Consider the following 16673-nt stretch of genomic DNA (forward strand, 5'->3'; position numbering starts at 1 on the left):
ACAAGCAAAAGCTAAGAGAATTCAGCACCACCAAACCAGCTTTACAACAAATGCTAAAGGAACTTCTCTAGGCAGGAAACACAAGAGAAGGAAAAACGCACCCAAAACAATTAAGAAAATGGTAATAGGAGCATAGATATTGATAACTACCTTAAGTATAAATGGATTAAATTCTCCAACCAAAAGACATAGACTGACCGAGTGGATGCAAAAGTAAGACCCATATATATGCTGTCTGCAGGAGACCCACTTCAGACATAAAGCAATTTGAGAAGGAAGAACAAAAAATCCCAAAGTTAGCAGAAGAAATCATAAAGATCAGATCAGAAATAAATGAAAAAGAAATGAAGGAAACAATAGCAAAGATCAATAAAACTAAAACCTGGTTCTTTGAGAAGATAAACAAAATTGATAAACCATTAGCCAGACTCATCAAGAAAAAAAGGGAGAAGACTCAACTCAATAGAATTAGAAATGAAAAAGGAGAAGTAACAAGTGACACTGCAGAAATACAAAAGATCATGAGTCATTATACAAGCAACTATATGCTTATTGGACAACCAGGAAGAAATGGACAAATTCTTAGGAAAGCACAACCTTCTGAGGCTGAACCAGGAAGGAATAGAAAATACAAACAGACCAATCACAAGCACTGAAATTGAGACTGTGATTAAAAATATTCCAACAAACAAAAGCCCATGACCAGCGGGCTTCACAGGCAAATTCTATCAAACATTTAGAGAAGAGTTAACACCTATACTTCTCAAACTCTTCCAAAATATAGCAGAGGGAGGAACACTCACTCCCAAGGTCATTCGACAAGGCCACCATCACCCTGATTCCAAAACCAGACAAAGATGTCACAAAGAAAGAAAACTACAGGCCAATATCACTGATGAACATAGATGCGAAAATCCTCAACAAAATACTTGCAAACAGAATCCAACAGCACATTAAACAGATCGTACACCATGATCAAGTGGGGTTTATTCCAGGAATGAAAGGATTTTTCAAATACACAAATAACTGTGATAAGCCATATTAACAAATTGAAGGAGAAAAACCATATGATCATCTCAATAGATGCAGAAAAAGCTTTTGACAAAATTCAACACCCATGTATGATAAAAACCCTCCAGAAAGTAGACATAGAGGGGACTTACCTCAACATAATAAAGGCCATATATGAGACACCCACAGCCAACATCATTCTCAATGGTGAAAAACTGAAACCATTTCCAGTAAGATCAGGAACAAGACAAGGTTGCCCACTCTCACCACTGTTATGCAAGATAGATTTGGAAGTTTTATCCATAGCAATCAGAGGAGAAAAGAAATAAAAGGAATGCAAACTGGGAAAGAAGAAGTAAAACTGTCACTGTTTGTAGATGACATGATACTATACATAGAGAATTCTAAAGATGCTACCAGAAAACTACTAGAGCTAAACAATGAATTTGGTAACGTAGCAGGATACAAAATTAATGCACAGAAATCTCTTGCATTCCTATACACTAACGTTGAAAAATCTGAAAAAGAAATTAAGGAAACACTCCCATTTACCATTGCAACAAATGGAGTAAAATACCTAGGAATAAACCTATCTAAGGAGACAAAAGACCTGTATGCAGAAAACTATAAGACACTGATGAAAGAAAATAAAGATGATACAAACAGGTGGAGCGATATACCATGTTCTTGGATTGGAAGAATGAACATTGTGAAAATAACTATACTACTCAAAGCAATCTACAGATTCAGTGCAATCCCTATCAAACTACCAATGGCATTTTTCACAGAACTAGAGCAAAAAAATTGCCCAGTTTGTATGGAGACAGACCCAAAAGACCCCGAATAGCCAAAGCAATCTTGAGAAAGGAAGTTGGAGCTGGAGGAATCAGGCTCCCTGACTTCAGACTATACTACAAAGCTACAGTAATCAAGACAGTATGGTATTGGCACAAAAACAGAACTATAGATCAGTGGAACAGGATAGAAAGCCCAGAGATAAATCCACGCACCTATGGTTATCTAATCTTTGAGAAAGGAGGCAAGAATATACAATGGAGAAAAGACAGCCTCTTCAATGAGTGATGCTGAGAAAACTGGACAGCTACATGTAAAAGAATGAAATTAGAATACCATACACAAAAGTAAACTCAAAATGGATTAAAGACCTAAATGTAAGGCCAGACACTATAAAACTCTTAGAGGAAAACATAGGCAGAACACTCTATGACATAAATCACAGCAAGATCCTTTTTGACCCACCTCCTAGAGAAGTGGAAGTAAAAACAAAAATAAACAAATGGGACCTAATGAAACTTAAAAGCTTTTGCATAGCAAAGTAAACCATAAACAAGATGAAAAGACAGCCCTCAGAATGAGAGAAAATACTTGCAAACATAGCCACTGACAAAGGATTAGTCTCTAAAATATACAAGCAGCTCATGCAGCTCAATATCAAAGAAACAAACAACGCAATCCAAAAGTGGGCAGAAGACCTAAATAGACATTTCTCCAAAGAAGATATACAGATTGTCAACAAACACATGAAAGGATGCTCAACATCACTAATCATTAGAGAAATGCAAATCAAAACTACAATGAGGTATCACCTCGAGCTTCCCTGGTGGAGCAGTGGTTAAGAATCTGCCTGCCAATCCAGGGGAAACAGGTTTGAGCCCTGGTCTGGGAAGTTCCCACATGCCTCGGAGCAGCTAAGCCCGTTCACCACAACTACTGAGCCTGCGCTCTAGAGCCTGTGAGCCACAACTACTGAGCCGGCATGCCACAACTACTGAAGCCTGTGCACCTAGAACCCGTGATCTGCAACGAGAGAAGCCACAGCAGTGAGAAGCCCATGCACTGCAACGGAGAGTAGCCCCCGCATGCTGCAACTAGAGAAAGCCTGCGTGCAGCAGTGAAGACCCAATGCAGCAAAAAATGAATAAATTAAATAACTTAAATAAATTTAAAAAAAGAATGAGGTATCACCTCACACCAGTCAGAATGGGTATCATCAAGAAATATACAAACAGTAAATGCTGGAGAGGGTGTGGGGGAATCCTCTTGCACCATTGGTGGGAATATAAATTGCTACAGTCACTGTGGAGAACAGTATGGAGGTTCCTTAAGAAACTAAAAATAGAGCTACCATATGACTCAGCATTCCCACTACTGGGCATATACCCTGAGAAAACCATAATTCAAAAAGAGTTATGTAACACAGTGTTCATTGCAGCACTATTTATATTAGCCAGGACATGGAGGCAACCTAGGTGTCCATCGACAGATGAATGGATAAAAGGATGTGGCATATATATATAATGGAATATTACTCAGCCATAAAAAGAAACTAAATTGAATTATTTGTAGTGAGCTGGATGGACCTAGAGACTGTTGTACAGAGTGAAGTAAGTCAGAAAGAGAAGAACAAATACCGTATGCTAACACATATGTATGGAATCTAAAAGAAAAGAAAAAGATTCTGAGGACCCTAGGGGTAGGACAGGGATAAAGATGCAGACATAGAGAATGGGCTTAAAGACACAGGAAGGGGGAAGGGTAAGCTGGGACGAAGTGAGAGAGTGGCATGGGCATAATATACACTCTCAAATGTAAAATAGATAGCTAGTGGGAAGCAGCCGCGTGGCACAGGGAGTTTAGCTGGGTGATTTGTGACCACCTAGAGGGGTGGGATAGGGAGGGTGGGAGGGAGACGCAAGAGGGAGGAGACATGGGGATATATGTATACGTATAGCTGATGCACTTTGTTATACGGCAGCAACTAACACACGATTGTAAAGAAATTATACTCCGATAAAGATGTTAAAAAAAAAAAGTTCAAATATCACATGGGCCAGACAGGTAACATCAATGATATCCGAAATGAAAAAATGACAACTGATGCTTGACCTTGGTGTTAGGTAGCTGAAGCGATCCTTCAAGATATTTCTGTACAACGGAGTGTGTAATGTGTGTTTTATTTATTTATTTTTTTTAGTTTTTTGCGGTACGCGGGCCTCTCACTGTTGTGGCCTCTCCCGTTGCGGAGCACAGGCTCCAGAAGCGCAGGCTCAGCGGCCATGGCTCACGGGCCCAGCCGCTCTGCGGCATGTGGGATCTTCCCGGACCGGGGCACGAATCAGTGTCCCCTGCATCGGTAGGCAGACTCTCACCCACTGTGCCACCAGGGAAGACTGTAATGTGTGTTTTTTAAAGACTCAGGATTAAAATTTTATTTTTATTTTTTTTGGATGTGCCTTGAGGCTTGTGGGATCTAGTTCCCGCACCAGGAACTGGACCTGGGCCCTTAGCAGTGAAAGCGTGGAGTCCTAACCACTGGACCACCAGGGAATTCCCCAGAATTAAAATTTTAGTTGGGTGAGAAAAACTAATATAAATCAAGCTTTACTAGATTGTTTGATTGTCTTGCATAACCTCTGCGTGAACATACCTAACTTTTGAGGGTATTATCCTGTGTTTCACCATTAGTTTAAAAGTTGTAGCCTCATTCTTGAAAAGTTTGTGTTTTTTTTGTGGTAAGTTTAGTAACTCTTTGTACCTAATCTTTAAACATAAATGATTATTTAATATCTCCATTGAAAGAGAGGATGTGTGTGTGTGTGTGTGTGTGTGTGTGTGTGTGTGTGTGTGTTATAAGAACCAGTTATAGGGTTCTTTCTGTTGTGTTTTATTTTTTGTTCAGATTTTTTAGAAGCATCCTCCCCCATCCCACTGACATAGCTATTCCTCTCCGGAAGTTTTTTTCCCCCTGGAGCAGCATCATTTATATTCCTAGTTGAGCATTTTGATATCTTGTTTGAGGGACCTAAAGGTAGAGCTTCTAGTGAAATGAATGAGCTGTAGCTTGTTTCCTGACAGGTCTCTCCACTCATAGGTTCAAGGCCTCTAGCTTGCTTTCTTTTTTAAAAAAATAAATGAATAAATTTATTTATTTTGCCTGTGTTGAGTCTTCGTTGCTGCACGTGGGCCCTCTCTAGTTGTGGCGTACGGGGGCTGCTCTTCCTTGGGCTGTGCGTGCTTCTTATTGCAGTGGCCTCTCGTTGCAGAGCACGGGCTCTAGGTGCGTGGGATTCAGTAGTTGTGGCGCTCAGGCTTAGTTGCTCCACGCATGTGGGATCTTCCCAGACCAGGGCTCGAACCTGTGTCGCCTGTATTGGCAGGCAGATTTTTAACCACTGCGCTGTCAGGGAAGTCCTCCTCTAGCTTTCTTGATCTCATTTGATCTTCATCATTTTAGTGCTGATAGTAAATCACACAGTGGTCACACTTTCCTTGGATATATTTCCTTGTATCCTTTACTTGTCACGTCAGGATCATGAAAATCCCGCTTCTCATTAACTTTGTAGATTTAAATAGGACCCCTTGCAAAGAACATTGAATGAGCATCAAAAAGCATAACGTGCTCTGTGTGTGAAGGCATCAATCATCTCTCTGTTGCAACCACTCCTGTCGTTTTAGCCCTTTCTGTTCTCAGAATTGCGAAAGGGTGGAAAACCGAAAGAGACAGATGAAACGGTTGATTTGTTTAGTTGCAAAATGCAGCTGGGACAGGTAATTAAACAGCCCTGCTCCCACAGAGAAACCTGCAGCCATGTAACATGAAGTCTCAGAAACCCAGCTGTACTCAGATTTAGATGCAGAATGAATATTAGGTAGGCGTCTTTTAGATTGACAGATTTTGTAAACATCATTTCTGGCTTATTTGTTCAGTCTGATTGAAGATGGGGCACGTGTGTTCCGTTCATGGCGCACATTTTTAGGGAGCATGTGGTGTTAATAGATATCAGGGGGAATAGCCTAGAAGGGCATCCTGTATCTGGTGGGCAAGGGATTCCATGGGTGAGCCTCTGATGCTCTTCAGTGCTCCAACCTGTTCCTGACATCAGCTGTTCCATAGATGTGGGGAATAGAGCAGGATTGATTAGTAAGGGGCTGGCAGGGGAGACTGGAATCAGTTCCCTCCTTAATCCTTTTATTTTTTTATGAGGGCATGCTATTATATAAGTAGCAAATTGTGTGTACAGCAATGTCTTTTAATTTGGACACTTATTTCGATGCAGAAATTGCTACCACCATCTACTCAGTTGCTCAAACCAAAAATTTTGAAATTACCTTTTTCACTAACCTCCCACAAGCAGTCCCCAAGCAGGATCTTTGTAGGGCTGACTCATTTTTTTTTTTTTTATCTTTGTTCACCTTTATATCAGTTGAGATGAACTTTTCCCCCTTAATTAAAAAAAGTTTTTTAATTATTATTTTTCATATGCTTATTTTCCATCTGCATCTTTTTTTAACATCTTTATTGGAGTATAATTTTTTTAAGGGCTTCAAATACTTGGCTTTTTATTTATTTACTTATTTATTTTTGGCTGTGTTGGGTCTTCATTTCTGTGCGAGGGCTTTCTCTAGTTGTGGCAAGCGGGGGCCACTCTTCATCGCGGTGCGTGGGCCGCTCAGTAAGGCGGCCTCTTTTGTTGCCGAGCACAAACTCCAGACGCGCAGGCTCAGTAGTTGTGGCTCACGGGCCTAGTTGCTCTGCGGCATGTGGGATCTTCCCAGACCAGGGCTCGAATCCATGTCCCCTGCATTAGCAGGCAGATTCTCAACCACTGTGCCACCAGGAAAGGCCTATTGGAGTATAATTGCTTTACTATGGTGTGTTAGTTTCTGCTTTATAACGAAGTGAATCAGTTATACGTATGTTCCCATATCTCTTCCCTCTTGAGTCTCCCTCCCTCCCACCCTCCCTATCCCACCCCTCTAGGTGGTCACAAAGCACCGAGCTGATCTCCCTGTGCTATGCGGCTGCTTCCCACTAGCTATCTATTTTACATTTGGTAGTGTATATATGTCCATGCCACTCTCTCACTTCGTCCCAGCTTACCCTTCCCCCTCCCCATGTTCTCAAGTCCATTGTCTTGTAGGTCTGCGTCTTTATTCCCGTCTTGCCCCTAGGTTCTTCATGACCCTGTTTTTTTCTTTTATATTCCATATATGTGTGTTCTCACCTTAAATGTCCCCATCTCTGTGAAACCTACTCTGACCAACTTTTCAGACAGCCTCCACAGTTGTGTCTGATGTCCTGACCCTGATTAGCTCCTTCATAGAACTTATCACAGTTGGTAACTTGGGGTTTATCTTTCACTTGTTTGTTGGTGCATTGTTTATTGGCTTACTTGTTTTGCTTGTCTCTTCTCACTCTCTTGATTGTTTATATTGTCTGTCTTCCATCCTAGATGTTAGTTCCGGAGGGTAGAAACTGTTTCTTTTGTTCATCCTGTAATTCCAGCCCAAAGCTCAAATCCTTGCACATAGTTTACATTCTATAAATATATGCTGGGTATCATGTCCAAACTAGATTGTAAATCAGTGTTATGGGGGGAAATGTCTAGCCCTCAAAAAAAGGAAAAAAAGGCAACCCTAATTTGTAGCATTTACCAATACCCGTGGTATAAATAGTTCCACCGTGGCAGATTTCAAGCAACCAAAATGACAGCAGTGAACACTGAGTTAGGTAATGATTCACAGTTGCACTTCATTGATGCAGGTTTCTCCATGGGAGCAGGACTATATTGTTACCTGACCTACCTGCATTTAGCGCTAGACAAATCAACCATTTCATCTGTCTTTTTCAGTTGTTCATCCCTTTGGTATTCCCTAAATTCTTAGATAGAGAGTGTTTCCACCATACATGTATAACAGATAAAAGTCACTTCAAGAACATAGATAAAATGTGGTCAAAATAATTAGGAAGTGATGGATTTTCAGTACTTACTACATTTATTTTATTATTATTATTATTTGTGGTACGCGGGCTTCTCACTGTTGTGGCCTCTCCCGTTGCGGAGCACAGGCTCCGGACGCGCAGGCTCAGCGGCCATGGCTCACGGGCCCAGCCGCTCCGTGGCATGTGGGATCTTCCTGGACCGGGGCACGAACCCGCGTCCTCTGCATCAGCAGGTGGACTCTCAACGACTGCGCCACCAGGGAAGCCCAGTACATTTATTTTTAATATTATTTATTTAATTGTAATCTTATAATTTCATATTTAATAATGGCTGTCATTAACAACTGGCTTGCAGAATTCCTGAAAATTGAAAAATCTGCTCTTGCAAGCATACTTTAGCACAGCACTGGGGATGACCTACAGGTGGACCCACTGACCACTCCCTGCCGTAGTGTTTGGCTCATAAACAAAGGAAGGAAGAGAGTTGGCAGAGATGGATGGGTAAGGTGTTATTACAGAAACATTTCTCAGAGTTTTTATTCACCTTTTAGTGCTAAAGAAACTGACCCTAATGTCTCCTAGCTTGATATACAGGATTTGGTACAATGACTAAACAGAATGAGGTGGCAACAGTGAGAAATAAAGAGATCACAGAGAGGCAACAAGAGTAAAAGCAGTCTTACCCTCGCATTGCTAGAATGTCTTATTGCCAGAGATGGCTGTAGATCCTGAAGTGCTTGCTGGTCAAGAGCACTTAATTTTCAGAAAATTAGCCCAAGACCAGGAATCCCTCCTGCCTGTTTTAAGCCATTGAGGCCTTAGTCAGCTGGACGCCTTGCCACTTCACATTTGTCTGTTTGTCTGTAGTGGGATGGAAATGAGCCCCAGGTGGTGTCTGAAGCAAGGCCTGTGGAACTCTGAGGACTCAGAGCAGATGACTAAGGGCAGGTGACAAGCTCCAGGATAAGTGATCGCAGAGGAAAGGAAATACGGAAAGAGCCATGTTGTGGATGCATTGCCACCTTGTGTAGGGTTTTCTCCTTAGCAAATATACAGTTAGAGATGGGCCTGGTATTTTGGATAAACAAACTATTGTAGTATCATTTACCATGTTTGAGTTTATATATCCACAATGAGAAATCATTAGTTCCAATTTTGAAAGTCAGGGGAATAGAGTTTGGTGAATGCCTTTGACTTTTAAAGCCAACAACACTAAGACACTCATCTTTTTACCTTGACATTGGCTGGAATTTCTTAATGCTTGGCTCATATCTGAACCTATACGAATCCTTCTCAGTCAACAGAACCAATCCTAGAGTAGAATAATGATTGCCTTTCTTATTATACACCCATACCTCCCCCAAATCAGAAATTGTTCTCTCTTAAGCTGGTGAGATGGAAAAAGACATCTTGAAAGAGGTACCATCTTTCATGGATTAGTTCAGATAACATGTAATGAGCCCGTGTTCAGATGCCTGGTACTATTCTAGGGCCTGAGATTATAGAGAGAAAAGATACCCTCAAGCAATCGGGGGGCGGTTAAGAAAATAGGAATTTTTTTTTTTTTTTTTTGGGGTATGCGGGCCTCTCACTGTTGTGGCCTCTCCCGTTGCGGAGCACAGGCTCCGGACGCACAGGCTCAGCGGCCATGGCTCACGGGCCCAGCCGCTCCGCGGCATGTGGGATCTTCCCGGACCGGGGCATGAACCCGTGTCCCCTGCATCGGCAGGCGGACTCCCAACCACTGCGCCACCAGGGAAGCCCAGAAAATAGGAATGTTAAAAGCAGTGTATTGAGAGCTGTGATGGAGATGTGTACAGTGTGATCTTGGACCCCAGATGGAAGCAGATTAGCTCAGATATCAGGAAGGGCTTCCTGGAATTGATACTGCTTTAGTACTGAAGTGTGAGTGGAACTTAGGTAATATAAAGGAGCTGGATGTCCTGAGGGATGGGAAGCCCTGCAGAAAAGTGAAACACAGAATACATACTGGGAACTATAGGAAGTTTGGAGCTTAGAACTGGAGACTTTGTACGTCTGTCTCTCCATTCCCAAGGAATCTGAGAGGACAAGAGTGAGAACAAGATGACAAATGACTTCATGTTTTACTTGAGGCTAGTTTTCCCCTTATTGTCTCTTTTGGGATTTTGGTGATCTGATTCAGGGGATGGGGCTTCTGTGTCAAAAAAAAATACTTGATAGAGAATTAACAGCCAGATGTGTCCTTGTTGTGTTTATATTACTGTTCTGTGTTTTGTTGCAGCTGCTGCCCATTCACACTCTGAGGCTTGGCATGGAGGTGGATTCCTTTGATGGGCACCATTATATCTCTTCAATTGCTCCAGGTGGTCCTCTTGATACACTGAACCTCCTACAGCCAGAAGATGAGCTTCTTGAGGTAAAATTTTTGAGGGGAAAAAGACACAGGGCAGGAATTTTTAAGTTGTAGGAGAATGTGTTCTCACCAGAAATCCACAGAGTTACATCATCAATACCAATGTAATGTGAACTACTTATATTGGAAAATAATTGGTGACTGTACTTAACAAAACTGTGTTGTGTACTTGAAAGTTGCTGAAAGAGTAGATCTTAAGAGTTCTTACCACACACATAAACAGACACACACACACACAAACTATGGTAACTATGTGAGGTGATAGAAGTGTTAACTAACTTCATTGTGGTAATGATTTCACAATATATATATCAAATCATCACACTGTACACCTTAAACTTTTACATGTTATATGTCAATTATATTTCAGTAAAGCTGGGAAGGTTAAAGATGAGGAAAAATACTAACAACTTATGTAATGATAAGTGAAGTAGATAGCGTACTTTCAGTTCATTTTCCCCATCTTTTGGGACTCCTGAGATGTCCTTTTGAGTGCTTATTTAAATGATTAACTAAGAAAGAAGCTAATGTCCTGTTTTCGTTTGATAGCATAATTAGTATTTTTTTTTTTCAAAATTCTTTTTAAGAATCTAACCCCTGACCCTTGTTTGGAACATGTAGTCACATTTATTTGCAGGTTTTGTTGGTTAGTTCTGGTAAGGCTTAGAGCTGGATAACCTCAGGCTTATGTGTTACTGACTAGCTTTCAGATTGTCTGCTCGGGACTCCCTTCCCGCCATGATGGCAGCCTCTACTGGGCTCACTCAGGCTTCTCAGCCTCTCTTCAGTCAGAGCAATTCTAGAGCACTTCTGCTGTGACATGACTGCCTTGAGAGATTTTGTTAGATTGGAAAGTTCTGTAGCCAACACAGCAGACAAACCAAGCAACAATGCTTAATTTTACAGATACAAAACCAAGGCATTGATTTCCCCTAACTTTATACACTGGTAGAGTGATGACTTTAGTTTATGTTTTCTAACTCCCATTTCACTGGTTTTTCAATACATCACACTACTTTCTAAGCTTCTAAAAAAGATACGGGGAATGGTTAAACTTTGAGAAGGCTGTGTAGAAGAGGGTTCTCTCAAGTGTTAGATCCACAGGAAGTCCTAGGTTGGGTTTGATAGAGTCAACCTAGTTGCTTGAGCCAAGATTAGAATCCCATGGGCCTTGAAGTAGAGATTTCTTTCTAAAATTTATATTTGCTTAAAGTGGGATGGCAAGAATAGCAAATAAGTTTCTTGTTGGGTTTTTTAAGTAGTGTTCAGTCACCTGGAGGAGTATGTTGAGAATTCCGAGTTGAATTTTGAGGTCGGAGAGAAAAATGCTGTGACTATTGGCAAATTTTATCATAAGCATGGGAGGCCAGGTCCTGTTTTAAGATGTAGTAAATGGCTTATTTTTAGAGGTTTTCAAGTAATGATATTGGAATGCTTATTGTGGATTAATGCCCTAGAATTTACGCTGTCACTTAACGGGTTTTTTGGTGCCGAATCATGTCTTTCTCTTCTTATTTGCAGAGTATATGACATAACTTTGTGGTGTCACACATGATAATCTGCAGATTGGAGACCATTTGGAAAACATTGCCATAACATGTAGCTATTAGGTATTGAGAAATGAGATATATTTATTTGAGAGAGTTGGAAATATGAGTAAAAACCAGTTTAGTTTACTTTTTTGTGGTAAATAAACATAACATAAACTGTATCATTGAAAGCATTTTTAGTCTACAGCTCAGTAGCATTAAGTATAATTCACTACTAGTACCTGGTAGGTGATAAAGAAATGTTGGCTGGATCTGAGTAGAGCAAGTGTAGGTGATCTCAGCCATCAACGGAGTCCTTTGTGCCTTAGCCGAGATTGGAATTCCATGGGCCTTCTCCCTTGTAATAGAATGTGATGTAATGAGGTAGCATGAAGACTGGTTGAATTCACAAGTATAGATTTCTAGTGAAAGAACTTGGGATAGGGAAAGAAGCACAGGTTTGCAAGTCAGAGCTGCTTTTGGTTCTGAGTTTGCCACAGCTGAACCGTATGTCCTAGCATGTCACTTTTTTTGAGAATCATTTTCTTCATCAATAAATGCCTACTTCACTCTATGTTTGTGAGGATCTAATGGAATATTGTCCATGTAAAGATAATGCTTTATACATATCTCACTGTGAGATACTGGCAACATGACCACCGTGGAAAGACATAAGCAACCTTTATAGGATAGGATTGAATGGGGATTGAATGAAGTAGTGGGACAATACTTGGCTAGTATTATGTACTTTGCAGATGAATACATGTGTATGAGTTTTCTAGTCACAAAGTCTGAATAATTGAGACTTGACAGTACTTGAGAGGTTTGAAGAGTCTAGAAAAATATTGTGAACTCTAAAATAAAAATTGGCTTCTTCCAGCCGCATAGCACAGGGAGATCAACATGGTGCTTTGTGACCACCTAGAGGGGTGGCATAGGGAGGGAGGGAGGGAGACGCAAGAGGGAGGGGATATGGGGATATATGTATATGCCTAGCTGATTCACTTTGTGATACAGCAGCAACTAACACAACAATGTAAAGCAGTTATACTCCAATAAAGGTGTTAAAAAAATTGGCTGCTTCTGAGCAACTGAATACAGAAATTAAAAAGTCTCTGTAAAGTTAGCCAAACAAACTCCTGAACTGTATGTGTGTGTGTGTGTGTGTGTGTGTCTGTTAAATGTACTCCTTAGAGCTTAAAACTAGGAACACAAATATGCTTCAGGGTTAGAACATTGTGCCAAGTCTCAGCCCAGAGCAGCTATTTACAGCGGCCATAAATCCCCTTAGATAGGAGTTGCTAATGGGAAATGTGACCAATCCCTTTAGCCATATAGAGTGGTGAGGAGGACTACCAGACATTGCTATAATAATTGGAGACAATTCAAATGAATAAATAATGAGCGAAATAAATATTTAAATGTACACCAAGATAAAAACCTGAAAAGTGATTTTCAAATTTGTTGAAGTAATGTGAAACAGAAGCTAAAATACTTGTGCATGAGTAGCATTCCTGCTTTGATTGTATCTATCCGCTTGCTCTATTTTCAGTATGTTACTCCCCATTTGGTTGATTTTAGAACTTTCTGTGCTCATGGCACTGGTTGGCACCATGGACATGGTGTGACCAGTGGCAAGTACCTCCCTCCCCATTTTTGTGTGAAGATTGACTTGCAGTTCTTCCAGGAAGAACCTTTCATGTGCTGCTGAACTTGCTATCTGCTGGACCCCTTCCTCAGTCATAAAGTCCTGGGAGACAATGTTTACTTTTTAGGACTAGCTCCCTGAAACACATGTGGGCCTCTTTACTATGTGGTGATTTCTTTGTAAATAATTAAAAGGCAGGCAGATTATGTCTGGTCTGATGGCTAAGTGCTGGGTATGTTACAGGTGAGAGTGGTTCCAAGGGATAAATGACTCTGGGCTCAGACCACTGTTGATGGGATGCTTCCAAAAACCCACTGTGCTCTTATTCTCTGAGCAATTTTGACAGATTTAGTGGAAACGTTCCTCCCAGGAAAGTCAACCCTGCACCTGTCAGAAATTAAGGGCAGACCGGAAATACTTTTAAAACTAATAATGCTGCTGAACCCTGCCAGGAAGGTAGGAGTCAGAAGTGAAAAGATTATATGTTGCCTGGATTGTGTTTATGCTTCAGCTTTTTGGGAGTGGCAGACAGATGAGAGAGCTCCTTGAGCTAAAGTCATATATATAAAAAATTAGAATAGACATGTTTCTAAATCATCTTTGGTGCAAAGAATTGTTACTATGCACTATATATAATGTGAAATTTAGATAATCTTTTGGCGATAAGCATTAATCATTAATAAGGAATAGCTGATTATCTTTTTGTTATTCTAAACACGTGGGACCCCTGTATAAAACAATTTGAAAATCTGACACACTTCTTACACTTGATGGCTGTGTCAGCAGAGTACGTAAGAATGGATCTGAGGCAAAGTTATGTGTATTTCTTTTCTACAGATGTGATTTTTCTAGGATGGTATTAAGAGTTTATGGGATGTGAAAGAAAATTGTGAACTAATGCTAAATTTTGACGGCCAAGTATCCTAGATTTTGTTACCTACACATTGTAAGTTGAGCAGTTTTTAACAGCCTTAAAAATTAGTGTTAATATCTCTATTGATATGCTTACAAAATGAAAAGCAAAAGGAAGCGGTCTTAAGAAGGCTATCAGTGATATTTAGTGTGTTTAAGGAGAGATGGGGAGTAGATGAGAGAATACAACATTGTAGTATAGAAAGGACAAAGCAGGGAGGTGTGAAAAATTAGGCAAATCACATACCCAGTAATAGTTGTACTCTGAGCACATTTTATACTTTATTCACCCAATTTCAGTTAAACTTTAGCCTTAATTTTTATAAATTTTAGGGATTTCTGTTTTTTTGTACTACTAAAATGATTAAATTTAGGCCCTTTGTTTACAGGGAAAATAAAACGATTATCCTGTTTTCACTTTGATAGATTGACGTAAGCAAGAGATTTTTGGTTTTTTTTCATTTGGGGCCTCCTCAATTCTGACTTATCCCTTATCTTTCTAGGTCAATGGAGTGCAGCTCTATGGGAAATCTCGCCGAGAAGCAGTCTCCTTTCTAAAAGAAGTGCCGCCCCCCTTTACCTTGGTTTGCTGTCGACGGTTGTTTGATGATGAAGCCTCTGTAGATGAACCAAGGACCACTGAAACCTCCCTTCCTGAAATGGAGGTACTAAATGAATACTCGCACTGTGGTTCCCATAGGCATGCCCCTTCATCAGGGATGTCCTGAGAGTGTACTGTGATATGAAGGGGGAGGGAAAAACCTTCCTCTTTCGTTTGACAACAGTAGCTCTCAAAGGCAACAATGCATAGCTTTTCAAATTGTTACTATTCTTTAATGTCATGAAACTTTACTCTTTTTTTTGGTAACTTGAAAGGTTGGTAACATTAATGTGCATGCACTTTGATTTTAGAAAACCTTTTTTTAGTAATTACCTGAGCTCCTTACTTTTGGCTCCCAGTTCAACTCAGTTCATCTTAACAAGTTTAAGATGTTGGTAAGTATTGAATATCTAATGGACTTCCCTTTTTCAGAGCTTTAAAAACATGAATATCTATGACCAATTTTGAAATGAGTAAAAATTGCTGTAAGAGCCTTCAGAAGGTCAGAGAATAAAATGACACTTTCTGTGCTCCCGGTAGTTTTTTTTTTTTTTTTTTTTTTAAAGAGCATTGTAATTATGAAAACAGATTTAAGCACATGCTTTTCCAAATTATGTTTTCGTAACTTTTATGTCACTTTTCCCCTTTCCAGACTCTTTTAGATTATAATTCCATTAACACCAGTTTTGATACACAGGGGCTTCCCTTTTGCCTACCTACGGTCTGATTTTCAAGGTACATAGACCCTAATGTTGCCTCTGCCACTTAATGATTTGAATGATTGAGCAAATAACTTGACTTTCTGTTGATCTTCTTCCTCTGAAAAATGAAGATACTTATTGTACTTACCTCATCTGTGGTGAGAGAAGGAAATGAAGTAATGTGTGCAAAGTTCTTAGCACAATGCCTTGCATAAGGACGGTGCTCAGTAAAAATTAGCTATGGCTGTTCTCAACTCCTCCTGTCCACCTGTCCTTTTTTGTGATTTCCTAAAATACAAGAGTGTAGCACTGTCCTGTAGTCACAGATACTTTAGTGTGTATTAAGTTTGTTTTTTCAAGAAGACTGTCAGCTCCTGTGGGCAGAGGCCAAATCTTAGAATTATTTTGTATCTCTTGGTGTTTTTATTCTTTACTGCACATATACAAAGTGCTTAGTAAATTATTGATTGTTGAGTGATAATTTTTTTTAATGCTTATCTTTGGTAAACATGTTTCAAGGAAGGGACTCAAATGCCACGCTTTTATGATTCTTGCAATCTTTACTAAAATTAAATGTGGGTGATAGCTTACCTCTATTGATAAAAATGCCGTTAATCTAATCTTACAGGGTGTGTAAATCACCAACTCTGCTTGCTGACTCTGTGCTCCCATCTGTCATACTTTACCACAATGGGTAAACAACAGCTTTGAATTATGCTCAATGTCATCCTTGCTGCCCATTAGTTGATTGCTTTCTATTCTGTAAATACAGGAGTTATGCAGAATTGATTGTATCAAAGTGATATATTTCTGGTTGGAGTATAATATCTTATATATGTTGGATGCCTTGAAATTTCTATAAACTTGGGTTTTAAAATTATATGTGGTTTCTTAAAATCCTGGCTCTCTTTTCTGTCTCTCTTTTTTCATTTATCTCAATACAATCTTAGGTTCTTAGACCCTATATTGTTAAGCAGCTCAGACAAAATTCTAATGCTTATTAATCAGTAAAGGTATTAAATGCCTCAGTAGAACATCAATCGTATTGTATTACCATTGTAACTTTACTTTTTATTGGAAAGTATGTGTTTTCTTTTTAAATCTATCAGTTCCTCACATCAGACTGATATA

The 16673-nt window shown here is 39.9% G+C and overlaps 1 protein-coding gene across 6 annotated transcripts in view; it reads left to right on the plus strand.

Annotated features, from left to right (window-relative positions):
• The window catches only part of PATJ (PATJ crumbs cell polarity complex component), a 336033-nt gene that overhangs the window by 52436 nt on the left and 266924 nt on the right, over nt 1–16673 (plus strand). For all 6 annotated transcript variants that reach the window (XM_024740399.1, XM_024740403.1, XM_024740400.1 and 3 more), the window contains exons 14-15: nt 10020–10154; nt 14744–14905. In XM_024740399.1, coding sequence (XP_024596167.1) covers nt 10020–10154; nt 14744–14905 — 297 coding nt within the window. The remainder of the gene's footprint in view (nt 1–10019; nt 10155–14743; nt 14906–16673) is intronic.

This window comes from Neophocaena asiaeorientalis, unplaced genomic scaffold, assembly GCF_003031525.2.
Source record: "Neophocaena asiaeorientalis asiaeorientalis breed wild unplaced genomic scaffold, Neophocaena_asiaeorientalis_V1.1 scaffold581, whole genome shotgun sequence".
Classification (NCBI taxonomy): Eukaryota; Metazoa; Chordata; class Mammalia; order Artiodactyla; family Phocoenidae; genus Neophocaena; species Neophocaena asiaeorientalis.